The following is a 20668-nucleotide window of genomic DNA, read 5'->3' as shown; positions in this document are numbered from 1 at the left end:
CCATAGGGTTGCCAAGTCCAATTCAAGAAACATCTGGGGACTTTGGGGGTGGAGCCAGGAGACATTGGGGGTGGAGCCAAGATCAAGGCTGTGACAAACATAATTGAACTCCAAAGGGAGTTTTGGCCCTCGCATTTAAAGGGACGGCACACTTTTTCAATTCCTCCCTTCCATAGGAAATAATGAAGGATAGGGGCACCTTCTTTGGGGGCTCATAGAATTGGACCCCCTGGTCCAATCTTTTTGAAACTTGGGGGTTATTTTGGGGAGAGGGATTAGATGCTATACTGAAAATTTGGTGCCTCTACCTCAAAAAACAGCCCCCCCCGAGCCCCAGATACCCGTGGATCAATTCTCTATGATTTCCCTTGTAGTTAGCAACATTTTGCTCACTTCCCTTCCCCCCCTTTCCATATTCATCACCTTACATTTTAAATATGGTTTTTCTTTTTATGAATTTGGTGTTATCATGGTAACTTTGCACCCATGGACAAAACCTTCTTTTGGACTCCCCAAGGAAGGTCACTAAGAAAATCCAGGCGTTCTTAATATGTAGAAGAGTCTTTCAAGAGGCAGAAAAGATTGTTTAGTTTCCAGGGGAGGGAGGGAAAGGAAGGGAGCGGGCGAAGGGGAGTGGGGCCAATCACCTGCCTGGCTGGGCTTGGCAACATTCAAGGGCGGACCGTCGGAGACCTTCGGGGCTGCCAGCAAGGAAGAGGCTCTGCCTGGTGGTAGGGTCTCCTCAGGAGGAGTGAGGGGGGGCTGCCCAGGGAAGGGGTTGGGAGCGCGCTAGGACGGGGGCTGCTGCGCTTCTCCCGAGCTCTGGTGCCTTCGCCTTCCCCCCACCCCCGACAGCTCCCTCCCTCCCTCCCGTCCCCTGCCCTCTTTGCCATTTGGGTTCGCCCTCCAGAGCGCCCCCCTCCGGCTGGTCTTGAGGAGAAGCGGGAGTCGCCCTCTCCCGTGGCTGGCTGCGCTCCACTCCGAAGAGTCTCAACGCAGCTCACAATCGCCTTTCCCTTCCTCCCCCACAACAGAGACCCTTACACTTAAGAGATCCGCACACTTAACCACTACACCAAACTGGCAGGGACTCCTCGGGAGGAGAGAGAGGGACTGCCTCTTTGGCGGCGCGCTGGGCAGGGGCGCTCCTGCTGGGCCGTGTGTGTTTGTGTGCTGCCCTTCTCTGGTCCGGAGCTCCTGCACGTTGGCCTCCCCCGCCCCCACCGTGAAGGCTCCCTCCCTACCGTCCCCTTCCCTCCTTGCATTTTGAGGCCTTCTTGATCGAGAGGCCAGCGGGCTCCTGAGCGCCCCTCCGGCTGGCCTGGGGGGAAGGAAAGGGGGGGTTGCCCTTTGTGGCCAGCGGGGCCTTGGAGCGCAGCAGGGCGTGGAGGGGGGGAGGAGCCAGCCAGCAGGTGCCCGGGCCGTGCTGCGCTCAAGGCACAGCCTGTGCCTGGTGGTAGGGTCTCCTCAGGAGGAGCGAGAGGGGCTCCCTCCCGCACCGTTTCCTGAGGAATGGCTTGGGGTAGGGTTGCCGTTTCCCCCTTCTCCCCCCGCTTCCATTTTTTGGGGGAGTGGGAGAAGAGGGTGGAAATCCTGGGGTCCCCCACCAGGGCGGGAGGGTTGGGACCCCTATCCCACCAATATGTTTTTGTCCTCTGCCAGCTCCTGCCACCACACATTCCCCCCCTTGCCCTCCCATAACCACTGCCTCTGTATCTTCCTCCCCCCCCAAAAAATTGCTTCTCTTAGGGTTCTCCAACAGGTTTATCTAGTGCAGGGGTGTCAAACATGCGGCCTGTGGACTGGATCAGGCCCTCCAGCAACTGGCTGTCATCTGCTTCATTTTCCCTTGCCTGCTTTTGTCGGTCGCCATTTTGTGTTTTTCCCTCGACAGGCCAGAGCAGCGAAGCAGCCTTTCCCTTTCTCCCTCCCTTTTCCCAAAGGGAGGAGGAGGGAGGAGCAGCCTCAGCCAATGAGGGAACTTGGCTCTATAGCTCTGCTGGGTGATTAAGTTTGCCAGGCTCAATTAATCACTCTGCAGAGCTACTGAGACAAGCCTCTCTTCCTTCTAATAAATGGCTGAGGCTCCTCCCCCTCCTTCTGCCCTGGGGTAGGAAAGAAAGAGCCAGGGCTTCCTTTGCCCAGTCCCCACCATCAGGAGAGCTACAAAGAGTGCTTTTAAGACTAGCAACGTTTTAGTGAAGGTATGAGCTTTTTGCCTTGCTACAGAGAGAGAGAGAGAGAGAGAGAGAGAGAGAGAGAGAGTTTTGTTGGGCTTGTAACTGGGTTCCCCTCCTCTTTTTCACTGTACTCATGTCCTCCAGTCTTTCTCAATAGGAAAGCATGTGAACTATTTAGAAGAGAAATATCATCATTAGGCTGAGAGTGTGTTCCACCCCAGGTTTACCCAGCAAATTTTCCTTATTTTTTTCTTTCACATTTTCCTTTGATTGGGGGTCTTGAATGTAGACTTCCCAGATAGTAGGCTGTCACTGACCACTGTACATGGCTGTCTCTCTGTTCTTGTAGTTGTTTTTTGGGGGGGGAGTTGTATTTTTTTTTAGTCATTTTTCTGGGGAAGATTATAGTTTTGTAGACAAGCACATAGTCTGTGCGATGTGCCTTCACATGTTCTTGACTAGTACTTGAAGGAACTTCTGAACAAAAGCTCACAGTGCCCAGCTGCTTCATGTTCCTCTGGGTCTTAGGCTCAAAGCATTGACCATGAGAATGGTCTGTAATGAATGCAAATAAATCAAAAGTAGGTTTGCAACTTACAGATGTGCACACCTGAACAGCACATATTCAAGACTGGTACAGCACAGACATTGCCGTTTTTGATGCAATAATTCATAGCAAGAGGTGACATTTATCAGAGACTGTAAAACAAAATATTGCAAGCGGGCTAATATTTTAAGTATGTTTTATTTTAAGCAAAAAAAGATCTTTAATTGTGTGTCTGTGCCCTTTATAAAGTTTATATGTCCGCTACCTGGCATTACATTTTATGATACACATGGCTCGGCCCGACAAGGTCTCATTTATGTCAAATCCGGCCCTCATAACAAATGAGTTCGACACCCCTGATCTAGTTTATCTTGTGGTGGCAGCAGGTTGACAGCCTTTTCCCAATTACCCTCCTGCTGCATGTCCCTCCTCTGACATGTCCTCCCTGATGGTCCATTTCCCCCCCTCCGCTGCCTGTTCACTGCATCCCTCCTTTCATGCTGCCACCTTTTTCTTGGTCACTTGCATAGCGGGTTTGCAAAACAGAACACCATTGCAAGATCTTGTTTTTCAGCCATTTTTATCCACTATTTGGATTTTTCTGCAAACCTAGGGCATACCTCCAAGGTCATGCAAAAAACCCTTCCTATCTCTATATGGCCCTATTAGCTGCTGTTCAGAATTAGACTGATGCTTGGAAATCTCAATTATAATGGATGCAAAACCTGTTGTCGTGATCCGGGGCCTAGTGAGGCCTGCAGACCCCAGGGAAGCCTGCTTAAAAGTACTGGGAAGAGCCTACATTTTTCAGGATCCCCTCTGTCCCTCTGATTGGGTGGCCAGGTTTTGGAGGGAAACTGGCCCAGAGAGGGGTGGGGCCTGGGAGGAGAAGATAAAAGGACCAAGCTCAGGAAGGTGGTGTTCTTTTCCTAGGAGGCAGAGCTGAGGAAGAGCTGCTGCCAGGAAGAGACCCTTGCCCTGTGAGGAAGGGTGAGTAGGCACAGGTCTGACTGACAGTTAGGGCCAGTAAGTTCAGACGTGTTAGGGCATTTGGTTATTTTTCCCTTCACCCCTTTTACTGTTTTATGCACCTTATTTGTTATATTGCACTGACCCTTAAATAAACCTTTTTTTCCCCTGTTGTTAACTCTGCCTGGTCCTCACGCCCATTATTTGACCTAAGTTAAGGGAGGCCTGGAAGGGCTTGGGAGGGAACTCTGGGCCTTCTCAAGGGAGACCTTTAACCCAGACTGGTGGCAGCAATTGGTAAGACCCCCCCCCCCCGAGTCATGACACCTGTATTGTACTGAATGTTACTTGCCACAAAATATTGGCTCAAAAAATGTGGTATCTCTACCATGGCAGTGCCGGATTAAACCCTCTGGAGGCCCCTAGGCAGTCAAAATCTTGGGGCGGGGGGCTTCCTTAAAATTATCTCAGAGTCAGAGCTCCTGTGACGCTGCTGGTGGCCCCCACTGCAGCCTCCAGGCAACTTCTCAAAAGCTCATTTGACAAAGAGGCAAACTTGGCGATGAGGCCAGCAGCAGCCACACCAGGCAAGTCGGGCAAAGAGCAACTTTGTTGCTGGCTGTGCATGCAGGCTGGGAGAATGCAAACAGGGAGAAAAACAGGGGGGAGCCAGCCGGGGCCCCTAACGGCATAGCGGCCCATAGGCAAGTGCCTATTTGGCCTAATTGCTAATCTGGCCCTGGGAAGATCAGCTGCCTTTGCATCAGAAATGATCCTCCAACATGCATCCCTTGCAGAAAAAATAAAACGTGAAGCCTTCAAGGAAAAAGTTCTCTCATATCTTTTTAAAGCCCCTTTCGGACTCTTCTTGGCTAGGCTTGGCCGAGAACACTAGGATTTCTGTGTTCTGAACTGCAGGCTTTTTCCATTAGTGCTCTGCTCTGCTTTCACAGGCTGTGCTGCCTTTTATGGTGCATCCATCCTTTTTGTTACTACAACTGCTAAATTATTCAGCACCAAGAGTGTGAGCTAGGTCCTGGTTCTGGCAAGGTTTGTTCTGATGTGGTGTGTAATTTAGGCTTCTCTGTTGTGTTACTTCTTTTAAAAAATAAAGTGTTCTCTTCACTATTTAATGTTTATCTTTTTTTATGTGCATGAGCTCCATGGTGGAGTAGGAGTACCATGATGCATACCACTAATTCAGGCCATCCCATCTTATGTCCCTCATCTTATGAAATTCTTCGGACCCTCTTCCCCTACAGATACATTGTTTATGAAGGGACAATGTGACATGATAGGGGGGTGAGATGATAGAGGTTAACAAGATTATGCATAGGAGAGAGAAGATAGAGAAAGAAGTACTTTTCTCCCTTTCTCACAATGAGAACTCGTGGACATTCCAGAACATTGCTGAGCAGTCAGGTTAGAACGGATAAAAGGAAGTACTTCTTCACCCAAAGGGTGATTAACACATGGAATTCACTGTCACAGGAGGTGGAGACGGCTGCCAGCATAGACAGCTTCAAAAAGGCATTGGATAAACATATGGAGCAGAGGTCCATCAGTGGCTATTAGCCACATCTGTCTGGAGCAGTGATACTCTGTATTCTTGGTACTTGGGAGGGGCAATAGTGGGAGGGCTTCTAGTGTCCTGGCCCCACTGGTGGACCTCCTGATGGTGCCTGGTTTTTTGACCACTGTGTGACACAGAGTGTTGGACTGGATGGGCCATTGGTCTGATCCAACATGGCTTCTCTTATATTCTTATAAAGTGAATGTCTTAGCAGTTGGTCTGCTCTTATCCTCTCCGGCAAGCTTCCACCATCTATTATTTTTTTACCAATAAAAATAAATCCTTGTTGGTGCAAAATGTGCTTCCTAGCATCTTTTTAAAAAATACATTGCAATATATTGTCTTGGTTTCCACCTGGCTTGTTGCTGCTCACTGCATACCTTATGGTGGTGGAAAGTGTTGTTGAGTCATAGCAGACTTATGATGACACTGTAGGGCTCTTAAGATAAGAGACAAACAGAGATGGTTTGTCAGACCTGTCTCTCTGTCGCAATATGGGATTTCCCCCATCCAAGGATTAACCGGGACCAACCCTGTCTAGAGCTGTGGTGCTGGAGAAGACTATTGAGAGTCCTTTGGACTGCAAGAAGATCAAATCAGTGAGTCCTAAGGGAAATCAACCCTGACCGTTCCCTGGAAGGTCAGATGCTGAAGCTGAAGCTCAAATACTTTGGCCACCAAATGAGAAGGGAGCACTCACTGGAGAAGATCCTGATGCTGGGAAAGACAGAAGGCAAAAGAAGAAGGGGGCGGCAAAAGATGAGATGGCTGGACAGCATTACTGATGTAACTAACATGAATTTGAGCAGACTTCGGAGGAAGACAGGAGGGCCTGGTGTGACTTGGTCCATGGAGTCACAAAGAGTCAGACTTGACTGTGCAACTGAACAACAAACCCTGCCTAGCTTCGGAGATCTGATAAGATCAGGTTAGCCTGGGCAATTCAGGTCAAGGTTCTTACCTTCTGCCAACAGCCTTACTGTAAGCCATAATGTCAAGGGTAGATTATTATGATAAATAGGTATGTATAGTATTATGATAAATAGGTATGTATTGGTAACCAGTGCAGCCAGTGCTGCACTGGCTACCAATAATGTACCGGATTTGCTTCAGGGTGCTGGTTTTAACCTTTAAAGCCCTATATGGCCAGGGTCCTGCATACCTTAGGGACCAACTTTCCCCGTATGTGCCCCAGCGAGCACTTCGGTCCGGGTCTCAAAACCTGTTGACTGTTCCCAGCATCAGGGAAGTTAGGCTCCAGTCAACTAGAGCCAGGGCCTTTTCCATTGCTGCCCCTAGCTGGTGGAATGAGTTGCCGAAGGAGGTTAGGGCCCTGCGAGAGCTTCCACAGTTCCGCAGGGCCTATGAAACGGCACTCTTCCACCATGCTTTCCCATAATGGTAACTTCTACAGTAACGGATTAGACCCATAAACCAGAAATTTATGTCAATCTGGGGTCCCTTTGGAACACCTGATACCATCCATCCAGTTATATTGCTACCATCGAAATCTTAACTGTATGAACTACTGTACTAGCACCTATTGATATTCATGTTTTAATAATTGTTTTTATGTTTTATCACTGTTTATCTTGTTCAGTCATTCTTTGACCCCAACCTGTGAGCCATCCTGAGTCTGCCTTCGATGGGGAGGGTGGGATATAAAATAAATAAATAAATAGATTAGTTTATGACACAATCATGTACAAGCACAAGACTCGGTAATGTTACACTGTAATATCAAATGCCAGCAAAATTGGCAGAAGGCTGGAAGAAGCAGGATTTAAGTTTATGACACAATCATACACAAGCACAAGACTCAGTGATAGTACATTGTAATATCAAATGACTGGGGAAGGCAATGGCAAACCACCCTGTAAAAAGTCTGCCATGAAAACGTTGTGAAAGCAATGTCACCCCAGAGTCGAAAAACGACTGGTGCTTGCACAGGGGACTACCTTTACCTTTTTTAATGTCAAATGCCAGCAAAATTGGCAGAAGGTTGAAGAAGTAGGATTTAAGTTTATGGAATTGCCTCACAAACTAAGGGCAGAAAAAAGCAAGAGTCCAGTTGCACCTTACAAACTAACAAAATCCCCTCCACACGTTCCAGCACAAGGGGCCCCTATCCCGCCCGTGGGGCTCCTTGGTGTGGTCAGATGACTGTAGCACCTCATTCCCTTGGTGCGGTATTTTTCCCATAAATTTTTAGTGGCCGTGCACATATGCACTCATGCGCACATGCACATGCACTCTGGGCAGTTTTTTTTAAAAAAGAATAATGGTGAGTGCATAGAGCGGATTGGTGGGTTCACACCACCAATCCACCTCGCTTCCATACTTGGTGTAGTGGTTAAGTGCATGGACTCTTATCTGGGAGAACTGGGTTTGATTCCCCACTTGCAGCCGATGGAATGGTCTTGGGTCAGCCATAGCTCTTGTAGGAGTTGTCCTCGAAAGGGCAGCTTCTGGGAGAGTTCTCTCAGCCCCACCCACCTCATAGGGTGTCTTTTGTGGGGGAAGGAGATAAAGGAGATTGTACGCCATTTTGAGTCTCTGATTCAGAGAGAAGGGCGGGGTATAAATCTGGTCTTCTTCTTTATTTATTTTTTATTTTATTTTAGCATATTTCTGTTTCGCCCATTCCCCGTAGGACTCAGGGTGGAGTACAACATATGATAAATTCTTCTTCTTTTTCCTCCTCCTCCTCCTCCTCTTCTTCTTCCTCCATGTCCAAATGCCAAAGAGGCAACCGGTGTGCAACTCAGAAATTTGCTACCATTTCAAAAGTGGTAGCTTTTTGAGCTGCTTTTAGGATTCTGCAGGACAGGGTGAATACGGGACCAGTGTGAGCAGCAGACATGTGTGTTCGAATGCACTTTTCTGGTCTGTTTCCAAGGTGTCCCTTGGTCATCTTAAACTTCCCATCTGTTACCAGCCCACAGATACTTAATTTTGTGCCAGACAAGTCATCCTCTACATTGACAGAACTGTGGTTACCTCTTTATTTCCTCCTCACCCAAACTGGCTCATCTTCTTGCCTTACAGTCTCTATTTGAGAAAGAATATCCAGCAATCAAATACCAAGACTATGGTTTGCTATTTTTTTCCAAAGATGATTCAAACCATTGAACTGAAACGTTAAAACGCACATAATTGCACACTGTGCAATTTTCCATTGTTAGGCTTACGGCTTTCTAGAACCGCGTATCAAAATATTTATCCTAGGAGATCTGTATTTGTCTACGGATAATATTGTCTAAGTAGCCAACCGACGGCACAGCTTGGTTTAATGGGAAACTGGCTCAGCAATCACAGCAGCTGCAATTAAGGCTCTTTTTATTACTACAGTAATAATTTCAGTCGAGACCAGAAGGAACTGTTATCTCTACAGATATGAAAGGTTCTGGTCGGGACCTCAGCTGAAACTCACACACCAAATAATGCTAATTATGTCAAACCACACAGAAAGGAACTGTGCACAAGGATGATAGGGTGTCTTAATGGGGTATATTTAATTTGTTAACTTTATGATCTGAGGTCTGTAGTTAGTGAAGATTTAAATTCTGCACAGTCATATCTTTCTTGTACCCAATTCTAGGGCTCCCATAGTAGCAGGAGCTCCTTTGCATATTAGGCCACACACCCCTGATGTAGCCAATTCTCCAAGAGTTTACAGTAGTCCCTGTAAGAAAAGCCCTGTAAGTTCTTGGAGGATTGGCTACATCGGGGTGCAGTTAATATAAATTTATGGTATTTCTTGATAGGGTATCATACAAAAATCTCATTAAAAAGTGTTTAATAAGTTTAATAAGATAAGATTAGAATTTCAACAGCCAATCCACATGTAAAAGAACCTCCTCAGGAAAGCTCCTCCATAGCCTGGGAAACTCCTACAAGATAATGACTCAGCCCTAACCCACCTTCCTGAGTAGATATAAATTACCTGCCTACTTTCTTCTTCTCACTTTGACACAGAGAGAACTCTAGCTTTCTCTGTTATACCTCTGAGGATGCCAGACACAGCTGCTGGTGAAGCATCAGGTTCTACAGTGCCAAGACCACATACAACCTGGAAAATCTCCAACTAATGTTTAATAAGTATTTTAAAAATTAGGCCCAGAAACCAACTATGTATGTAACTTGAGAGCTTCCTTTCCTAGGGTTACCAGCTGGAGATGGGACCATGAGAACTCCCAAAATTACAGATGATCTTCCGATGTCAAAGATCAGTTCCCCTGGAGAAAAGGACAGCTTCAGAGGGTTGACTCTACGACATTATATCCAGCTGTGTCCCCCTCCCCTCCCCAAACTTCATTCTCCCTAGGCTTCACCCCCCAAAAAATCTGCAGGAATTTCCCAGCCTAGACATGCATGCCCTGGGTATTTTGATAAAGGGATGCTAGATCCATCTTACCATGGTGTAGCTGTGAGCCACCTTCATAAGCTCTGTGCAGCCTTGAGCATCTGCGAAAGCCCGGATTCCCAAACAGTTAGAGGGGTGCAAAAGTTTCATGAGAAAATGGCAACACACTTCAACTACTTGAGGGAGCTGAAGGAGACAGGCAGCTGCCAAGAGGTTTTCAATCGTGTCTTCTTTGAGTTCCAAGCAACCTGCGTGAGAGACGAAGACACACATGCAAATGGTGCTTCTTCCCATAGGTTTGCACACCTTAAAACGAACAAACAAAACCAGAACCAGATGAGATTGGGAGAAATGTTCGACCATTTTGATAGACTTGGGGTGTGTGTGTGTGGAAATAAGCATATTTATTTAACAGACACTAAGCAGTTCTCACTAGGAATATTTAGGGAATTTTCCTTCCCCTGTCCCCATATTTCCCAATTAAGTATTTGGATTAGATATTGGTTCTTTTATTAGATATTGGTTCTCTAAAAGAGTGGAATTACACAGTTGGCCCACAACAATACAGCAGAATGTGGCATATAATATTACTCAAAGGTATCCTGGATTGTGCTATGAAATAAACTAAACATTTGACATTTGACACTTCTTGCATTCTTGCGTTCTTGCATTTGTCTTTCTCTGTCAGTGGGGAACTACAGGAATGCTAGGATACACAGTGCCTTTGTATGAATAAATAGATATCGAAAAGCTGAAATTAAGTAAAGGTATATTCTCACTATATATAGTCTTTGACTTTTTGGGTTGCCAACTTCTAGGTTGTGCAACACACAAGGAGGATAACACAGCCAAAGATGGAAGCCAAGGAGATGTGCTGTGTTACAATAGCAACTAATATAATCTCAATAATATTCTAATTTTTGCAGTTCATTCAATAACCAGATATATTCTTAAAGTGTATTTACTACATAAATTGATACTAACAATACAAGGTGTAATTTTCAAACCAATCCAATGTGTAAATTGCAACATATCAGAACATAGTGAGTTAACATACACTCTCGTTCCTGATAGTAAGTGTCCAAAAGTTCATACAAGACAATAAATTTCCAAGTCTCTGTTACTGTTCATAGACATCATTACAAAGTCGAGTGGTGACGACGTTCTGCCCTTCCTCTCACAATCTGCCTAAATTCATACCAAAGTCCCTATTTGAGAAAGCCTAACTCATTACACATTGGGTTCAGATTAGGGATGGTCACAAACTGAAAAAAGGACTATGGTTCGAGCACAAAGTGGGCTGGTTCATTTTGAACTGGTTCGTTGAGCCATGTCATTCCCAAACCAAAAATGAGCTGTCTTTTCCCCATAGAGGTTTGGGTGGTTCGTTTTTGTGATTTGTTCTCCAGACAGCCTGGCACCAATTCAATCAATTCCTAGGCAATGCTGACGGTGAATTTGTGGAGAGCCCTTGAAACACCCAAAGAATTTGTCCATAGCTTGATTTTTAAAGTTGAAATTGATTAGCAGCTCTCAGAGCCAACCATGGAGTTCCCATTCTGGTCTATGGGAGCAGATTATATACCTCATCCTGTAATACCTCACCCTGACCCTGCTGCTTTCACTTTGCAGCACAAAGAGAGAAGAATTAGTTGTCATGAGAGCAGGAAAAGAATTGTTTGCTGCATGGCTTCTTTAGGGGAGGCTTTGAGGGACTCAGGACTGGATCTACATTTTTGGGGGGGGGGGGCAAAATTAAAAAACGGCACCCTCTTATGGGTCATTCTATCTTATGGTCTCATAGAATACAATGGACTCTACACTCAATTTGGCGCTCCCCACTGTCAGCGCCCGGGGCAAGCACCCCCTTCTGCCCCCCCTAGATCCGGCCCTGGAGGGACTCCATCCCCCACCCCGCCACACACACAATGGGAAAATATTTTTAACATCTCTTCTAGCTGGGAAGGTGTTCCTTGCTGTGGTTTCAGGGACGGACTCTGAAGCTAGAGCTGAGCTTTCCCGGGGGCACCTGCTTTGGGGGGCTCTAACTTGGACATCCCAGATCCAATCTTCACCAAACTTAGAGGGTGGGTGAAGGAGAGCCTCTGAAGACTCCGTGCAAGTTTGGTTTCTCTAACTCATGATGGGGCTGTTCTACCACCTCCTGAACCAAATGAACCACAAGCCTGTTCAGGAAACGGAAAAATTCATGCAAGGACTTGGTCCGTGGTTCGTGCAATCAAATGACTCATGAACCAACATGAACTACTATTTTCCTGCTCCGTGTCCCATCCCTAGTCTAGATCCTTCCAAATTTGAGGTGTGGCTCATGCACATACACAAACGTTGCCAACCATGGGTTGGGAAATTCCTGCAGACTTGGGGGAGAATTCTGGGTAGATCAGAGTTTGAGTAGTGCAGGAAGTTCAGCAGGGATGTGATGCTATGGAGTTCACTCTCTGAAGCTGCCACTTTCTCCAGGGAACTGATTTCTTCATTCTGGGTATCAGCTGTAATTCTAGGAGAACATCAGGCTCCTTAGGGAGTCCAGTGGTACCAACACATACATAATCCTTGGTTATAAAAGGCAGCAGGAAATGAAATGCTTCTCCAGCACTAGACAAAACACACAGATTTCTTATACAGCAGAAGCCAAAACAAGTATCTGGACATCCTAACCTCAGAAATATTAGAGACTCTTCTAAGGTGCTATGCCATGCAAAGCAATAATATAGACCACTTTTTCCCTTGGTCTCTGCCTTTGTTTCATGTAGTGCTGGGAAGGCATTTAATTAATTGTTGCCTTTTTATCTTCATTAAAGAAGAATGCCATTTGTCTAGTTCTCATTCCCTGTATTATCAGTCCTTGGTACAACCTGAAAAGTGCCTTTGTTCCTAGCACCATCTGCAGAACATCCTGTATTCCATACAGTAGAAGCTGTAGCCTTGGGGCTTTCCCACCACGCCAGCTGAGTTTCTCTCTCGATCCTCCTCTTTTGTCTTGAACATCCAGCTAGAGGAAGACATCTAGAGAACCTATTTTGTAATATTTTGGCTGGTCCTCGAAAAAGGTATTAGAGGCAAGTTTATTTTTTGGGCATGTTTCAAAATTAGGTGTCTGATCCCAATAAGACTCATTCTTATGTGAACAAGGTAGATATGCCTTGGTCTATATAAAATATAAACGGTTCAGCTCATAGGGCTACATCTAGAAATTAACACATGATTTCTGCTTTATACTAAACATTAAAAACAAACTGTAAAATAAATCATAAACCATGTATTTACTGTAGAAAGCTAAAACCATTCAAGGGCCCCTCATAAGCCTCAATCCTATGTACAATCATAAAAGCACAATGGGAACCCACTCAACTTGACCTGATGCATTCTGACCTAGACTGGTCTTCTTCAGAAGTCAGAAAGGTAAGTACACATATTGGCTCATGCTACAGAATAGAATAAAGCAATAGAACAATGCTGGACCACAAGGAAATTTCTGTAATATAAAAAAGGAAAAGTATGAATTTGTAAAAATTATTTTTTGTGTAAACACAATTTTTATTTGGTAACATATAGTAAGAAATTATATTTCTTGCATCAAAATTATTTTTAACATGCTATTTGAGGATAATGTTCAGAATTGGTTAATTACTTACAATGAAGTGACAAAGGCTTAAAGATATTCTTGAGGCCTCTTATTCTACAGCCTTATGTCTTAATCAAGGGCATACATATTGCAGCCACTGTCTTATTGTATGCCTAAGAACAAAATATAAAAGTTAAACAACACTAAAAATAATACAAAATAAAACCACAAATTACAATGGTTATTATTGTAACCATTATAATATAACCATGTATTAATAAATGGTTAAATGGTTTTAGCTTTCTACAATAAATACATGTGTGTTGGTTTATGATTTATTTTACAGTTTGTTTTTAATGTTTGGCCCTTTAATTGCATATTAGCCTTTCAGGTTTCTTACTCCAGTTTTTGGGTTAAGTTTCTTTCCCGTCTTTGTTTTTCCTTCTGCTTTATACTAGCCGTGTTCAAAAGTTACAGTGGCTGGACATATAGTCTTGCCCGCTGGATTGTTCTTTGTACGTGCACTGAGCAATTCACATGTCCCTAGTTCTTTATCAGCTCTGACCTCGATTGCCCAGGCTAGCTGATCTTATCAGCTCTCAGAAGCTAAGCAGAGTCAGTTCTTGGATGGGAGCCCACCAAGAAGTCTAGGATTGCTACACAGAGGCAGGCAATGGCAAAACCACATCTGAACACCCCTTGCTTTGAAAAGTGTCACCATAAGTTGGCTGTCACTTGATGGCACTTTCCACTACCACTTTTTTAATTAAATACAGAGGTCATTTCATAGAAAAAAAGCTCATTAGCACAACTTATTAGTACAACTCATTTGCATAAGCCACCCACCCCCTGACATCATTGGAAGGTGTCCTAAATTATATCAGCTCAGCATCTACCTTAAAATGCTTCTTGAACTATAATTGTCATAATAAAACCTTACTCCCATCCCATCATACTTATAAATCACTTTCTCTCAGGTGGCCACAGTGGCATGAAGATTCACATCTGTCTGCTTGATATGTTTTTGTTCTTTTCCCATTTTTTTGTGGGGAAAATATTAGAAAGCTTGTCAAATCTTAGAGTTCAGCAACATTCTCACAGGGAGGCTGAAGAATGGAGCCCAGAAGCAAGTATTTGCGGGGTGGGGGGAGGTAAGAAAGAAAGAGCACAATAAAATTTAGAGATTCCGGAGCTCTGCTCTGGTGAACTCCTGCCCAAAATGAGGCCTGATTAAATATATTATATTAAAATGATCTCCAAGTGAAAGATATAGCTCCGGTGCTTAGTATGTTCTCTGTCCCTGTGCATTTGGCTTATAACAAATGGATGAGGGTGGGGAAGGGAGTGTTGGCTATAGGTTTGCAATTCTTTTATAGAACCTGAAGACAGAGCAGGAAAGTATAAATGGCTGAAACCATGGCAGAGGCAACTGAATGCAAAGATATTGTATCTGGAAGGCCCAAGACAGACGTGAAGTGGAAATGCCTTCGTTTTGTGCTAGCATCAGTATCTCGCTAAAATGTCAAGACAAGAGCCGTTGGAAGCCCTGATAGGTATTAATTCAGAAACAGTAGCCAACAAGTATCTTTGGGCTGTAATTGGCCATTGTGCTTTTAGCCAAGCACTCTGTCAAACTATAACATGATGGGATTGGAAAAAAACAGAGATGCTGCAGCAGATTGTCAATATTTTTGCTAACACAATGGCTAAAAAGAAGATGACATAGATGACACGCAACCTCCTTCTATTCACCATTCAGTAAATCCCTATTTGGGTGGCCTTTCTGGGAGGAGCAGAGCATAATCCAGGGAACCAAAACTATGGCCTCAGCTTCTTAGCACACTTGTGAATGGAGCATATATATGTGCATGAGCTACATTTATTTAAACATTTCTGTCCTGGGACCTCCCTTTTTAACTTATGCAGAAGGCCTATCACCCTCCCAAACTTCTCTCTTGGGATCAGGGTTATAAGTAGATCAAGTGTAAATAAAACTTAAACAAAACTAAACTAAGGAACACCGAGTTTTCAACATATGAATTTTTCCACACAGCCTTTCAGTAGCTCCATAAATCGGCTTCTTTTGAGTAGACTCAGTTGTGGGGGTGAACGCTTTTTTCTGCCGTGCCCGACTGCTAACGATGCGGAGAGAGTAAGGAAGGGACCGCTCATGAAAGGGCTCCTCATTGTTTTGATCACTTCATCAGCCTCCTTCTCCCAATGTTACACAGAGCCTCAGCTCAGCCTCTCAAGAGCCGGCAGCAACTGATGAGAGCATGCTTAGACCCACGTCGAAAAAATTGAGCTGAGGCTCTGTGTAACACTGGTTCCAGTTGTTTTGATAATTACAAGTGGATCAAGCTGAAGTTTGAGTCCAGTTGCACCTCTAAGGCCAACAAAGTTTTATTCAGGTTATACGGCTTTGTATGCAAACACATTTCCTCAGGTTGCAGTAGGTCAGGCTGTCACACTTCCCTGCCTGTCTCTTTTAAAATCTCTAGAGAGGCATGACCATTTCACATCTCAGATCCTCTCTCTCACTCACCGAGAGCTCAGCAGATAAGGCAGCCCAGCCCCCTTTAATAACAGGCCCTCGCTGAAACTCTTCACAGAGTAACTGGGGTTGAGGGCTCAAACACGGTTTTATTCACATATGGTCACCATTTATTCATATCCTAAAACATACATAGAATGAGATCTTCACTGATGTGTGTGTTTCTTTCCCTGAGACACCCAGCCCACAGGGTTAAACAAACAAGGAGTTAACTTTTACTTATGCTTTGACCATAACACTGAAGAAAGTAAAGAAAAGGTGGGTTGTTGTTTTTTTAACTTTTTAACTGTTCTTCTATTCTAGCATTTGGGATCTTTTGTTACTATTATCTTTTCTGTTCAATTATCTTTAAGCTGATTTTTGCCTCAGCTTCACCCAACTAGACATACTCTCTCCTCTCTCATTCCCTCACAGTTAATGCCATAAAGTCCACCCTGCATTCCTGGTGACCTCTGACATGGCAAGCAGTATATCAAATCATTTTCTATCTCACACAAGAGTATGAAAGATATTAGTTGCAGAGTAAGGATCTCTCCTAGGGTTGCCAGGTTCTCCCTGACCATCAGTGGGGGATGAACACATGAAATTACCTCATACTGAATCACAGGGCTTTTAAAGTAGAAAATGCCCAGCAGGAACTCATTTGCATATTAGGCCTCACCCCCTGGCATCACCATTGTTTCCCACAGGCCTTTTTGTAGAAAAACCCCAGCAGGAATTCATTTGCATATTAGATCACACCTCCTGACACCAAGCCAGCCGGAACTGCATTCCTGTGCATTCCTGCTCAAAAAAATCACATCATTGATTGCTGCTGAATCACATCATTGGTCCACTGAAGTCAGTATTGTCTCCTCAGACTGGAAGTGGTTCTCCAGGGTCTTGCACAAAGATCTTTCACATCACCTACTGTCAAATTGTTGTAACTGGAGATGCTGGGGATTAAACTTGGGATCTCCTACATGCCCTGCGGATGCTCTGCCACTGAGCCAGAGCTCCTACACCCTGTGGGTGCAGGATTGCCAGCTCCAGGTTGGGAAACTCCTGAAGATATGAAGATGGAGCTTGAGGAGGGCAGGGACCTCAGTGGGGTACAATGCCATAGAGTCCATTCTCCAAAACAGTCATTTTCTCCAAGAGAACTAATCACTGTAGTCTGGAGATAAGTTGTGATTCTGGGGAATCTCAATGCCATAGAGGAGGGGTGGCCAACAGTAGCTCTCCAGATGTTTTTGCCTACAACTCCCATCAGCCCCAGCCAGCATGGCCAATGGCTGGGGCTGATGGGAACTGTAGGCAAAAACCATCTGGAGAGCTACCGTTGGCCACCCCTGCCTTAGAGTCCACCAGCCAAAGGAGCCATTTTCCATAGGCAACTGATTTCTGTTGTTTGGAGAATAGTAGTTCTAGGAGATCAAGTCCCATCTGGGGGTTGGCAGTCCTAATGGAACAAGATATATTTGGGAGGCTATCTCCAATTCCCCCCTTCCATCTATGTGGTCACAATGGATCTACTTTAACTTCATATCCTATTGGCAGTATCTGGCCAATTTTAAGTTTTATCAAGTCAAACCAAAAGATGCCACCATTAGGCTATCATTCTGTAAGGGTTTTATCACAATCAATAAATGTTTACAACAAAAGCATAAAATGAATGTTCAGCAGACCTTTATGGGATATATATATTAAGGCTGCATTACTGGCAAATTTTGTAGCTATTGATTGTACCCCCAAAAAAGTTAAATCTTTATGATGTGCTCCCATCGTGAATGCCAATGTTATGCCTTTGTGTCACCTTGATAAGAACAGAATATAAAATTTCACTAACAATGCTGCCCTGCACAGAGTTATTCCAGTCTGAGCTCCTTGAAATAATGGGCTTAGACAAGAATAACTCTGCTCATGGCTCTGCTGTTAGTAATCTATCTTGTCATAGTAGATAGGTTTTTAAATAAATAGAATATACTTTTTTAAACATTTGCCAGGGTCTAATACCTAAATGATAAACTGCTCGAAGAAACATTGCACAGCCTTGTTTTGATGAAAGAGGCAAGGGAATATTATATGCAGACCCTAGATGACTATGTCTGTCTGTCTGTCTGTCCATCCATCCCCCACCCACCCACCCACCCACCCACCCATCCATCCATCCATCCATGGCTTTTCGTGTAGAAAAAGCCCAGAAGGAACTCATTTGCATATTAGGCCACACCCCCTGACACAAAGCCAGCCAGAACTGCTTTCCTGCTCAAAAGCCGCCATATCTCTCCCTCCCCCCCGTGTGTGTGTGTATATATATATATATATATATATATATATATATATATATATATATATATATATATACACACACACACATACATACATGGAAAGAACAATTTTTTCCCTCTCTCTCTCTGCCTTCCAAGCTATGGTTCTTTCTCCTCCCATTTCTCATCCAAAGTCTGCAAATTTTGTTTTGTTAAATGTTGTTTAATATTTGTTAATATCCACAGGCTTGCCAACTTCCTTGTGGGACCTGAAGGTTACCTGGAATTAATCTCCTTTAAAACTTAATAAGATATCTCCTGAATATCCCTTAATATATTGGAAAGGATGTGGGGGTATTGGTAATTCTAGCCATTGCTGGTATGACTGTCCTCTCTTGCTGGGATTCTGGTGGCAAGGGGGCAATTATATTTGCAAGCAGGGGTGGAATTCTAGCAGGAGCTCCTTTGCACATTAGGCCACACACCGCTGATGCAGCCAATCTTCCATGAGCTTACAAAAAAGAGCCTTGGAAGCTCTTGGAGGTTGGCTATATCAGGGGTGTGGCCTAATGTGCAAAGGAGGTCCTGCTAGATTTCCACCCTTGTTTGCAAGATAATTAATGTAAGTATTCCCTTCCGGGCCAACTTCCTATTACTAGATCCCTGAATTGGCCATCGCAAACCATGAATAACTAAGCTTTGTGCAGCAGTGAAAGCAGTAACTGCATGTAAATGGAAAACATGCAGTGCCACCAACTATTTCAGAATGGTTAGGAAAAGTCAAAGAGCATTGTATTTCAGATAAAATTGCCAAGAAGTATTTAAAACCGGATGATGATTCACTTATCACTACTTTTGTCTCAACCTGGCTTCTGGTAATTACTTCTCTTTTGCATGCCCACCTTTTCCTACCCCTGCCTTCTCCAGTGGACCCTCTACTATAGATAGAATCTAATTGAGAGGTTTATTTTTTCCTGTGGCCAACTACTGTTAAATTATATCTATTGTTGTTAATGCTTGTTATCCCTAGCCATGGACATAGATAGCTCCTTTGCATGTATTTTAAATTACTAAAAAGGTAAAGGTGGTCCCCTGTGCAAGCACCAGTCATTTTCAACTCTGGGGTGACGTTGCTTTCACAACGTTTTCACGGCAGACTTTTTACAGGGTGGTTTTCCATTGCCTTCCCCAGTCATCTACACTTTCCCCCCAGCAAGCTGGGTACTCATTTTACTGACCTTGGAAGGATGGAAGGCTGAGTCAACCTGGAGCCGGCTACCTGAACCAGCTTCTGCTGGGATCATACTCAGGTCATGAGCAGAAGGCTCCGACTGCAGTACTGCAGCTTTACCACTCTGTGCCACTAGCTAAATATAAATTTGTTGATTGGTCAAGCCCTGTTACTATACCCGTATCCATCTACTGGCTGACAACTCAAGGCCCCTAGCCACTCTCCATTATTTACGACCTAGAGGGCAAGTAGGGAGGGACGGTGGCTCAGTGGTAGAGCATCTGCTTGGGAAGCAGAAGGTCCCAGGTTCAATCCCTGGCATCTCCAAAAAAGGGTCCAGGCCAATAGGTGTGAAAAACCTCAGCTTGAGACCCTGGAGAGCCGCTGCCAGTCTGAGAAGACAATACTGACTTTGATGGACCAAGGGTCTGGTTCAGTATAAGGCAGCTTCATATGTTCAAGTAGGCATCACCATCTGGCCATAGGATGTTTAGGATACTGAGAGAGTCTGTTGTGTCTTAAGGAATGTGAGAGTATACTCCCCAATTCACAAGCTTGCTTATCTCTTCACAGTATAGTGTGAGAATGCTTTTGTAGTAGAATGATAGTTTGTTGCCTTAACCTATGAACCCAGAATTCAAATGAAGCGCCTTTAGTAATGTTTTACGATACTCTATATAGTAGTCATGTAACCTTTTGTATCTATTTCCACTAACGCTGTTAGTGGAGCACCTTTGAATTCCTGAATAAACAAGTTTATTTGAATGAAACAAAGGATTTTATTATTGGGAATCTCGGGGCTTGACAGATTGACTCCAACATCAATTTTGCAGTTTTTTATGCTTTGTTGTGTTTTTGTATAATGTATCTCGTGTCATTTTTAAGATAAAATTTGAATATGTTTTGAAAAAAAAAGAATTGCAATGGATCTTGAAACTACAGAGATCTGTTTCCCTAAAGAAAGTGAACTCTAGAAGGTAGACCCTGTGGCTGAATTCAGATGGCCAATTTGAGTGGACGTAGGCAGGGCTCATTTTGTAGCAGGAACTCCTCTGCATATTAGGCCACAAACCCCTCATGTAGCCAATCCTCCTGGAGCTTACAGTAGGCCCTGTACTAAGAGCCCTGCAAGCCCTTGGAAGATTGGCTATACTGGGGGCGTGGCCTAATATGCAAAGAAGTTCCTGCTACAAAATGAGCCCTGGATATAGGGATGGTCCCCAGGCAGATTTAAAAAGCAAGGTCAGAACATTTCTTCTTCGCAAATGGGAGCCTTTCCTAACATGGCATATGGACTCCTCAGCTCAAACCTATTCAGTACCAACTGCGGAATATTTTTCTTTGCTAGTTTTGCACTGACCTTGCTTGCCCCTGCTTCCTCTCCTCTCTTTTCCCCTTCCCCCTCTCACCTTT

The 20668-nt window shown here is 44.4% G+C and overlaps 1 protein-coding gene across 2 annotated transcripts in view; it reads right to left on the bottom strand.

The window, feature by feature from the left end:
• Positions 1–20668, bottom strand: part of KLHL1 (kelch like family member 1) — a 331806-nt gene that overhangs the window by 198944 nt on the left and 112194 nt on the right. For both annotated transcript variants that reach the window (XM_060233540.1, XM_060233541.1), the window contains exon 4: positions 9687–9883. In XM_060233540.1, the coding sequence (XP_060089523.1) occupies positions 9687–9883 (197 nt within the window). The remainder of the gene's footprint in view (positions 1–9686; positions 9884–20668) is intronic.

Source organism: Heteronotia binoei, chromosome 3 (assembly GCF_032191835.1).
Source record: "Heteronotia binoei isolate CCM8104 ecotype False Entrance Well chromosome 3, APGP_CSIRO_Hbin_v1, whole genome shotgun sequence".
Lineage (NCBI taxonomy): Eukaryota > Metazoa > Chordata > Lepidosauria > Squamata > Gekkonidae > Heteronotia > Heteronotia binoei.
Note: the sequence above shows the minus strand (reverse complement) of the source record. Positions and strands in the feature narration are given on the sequence as shown.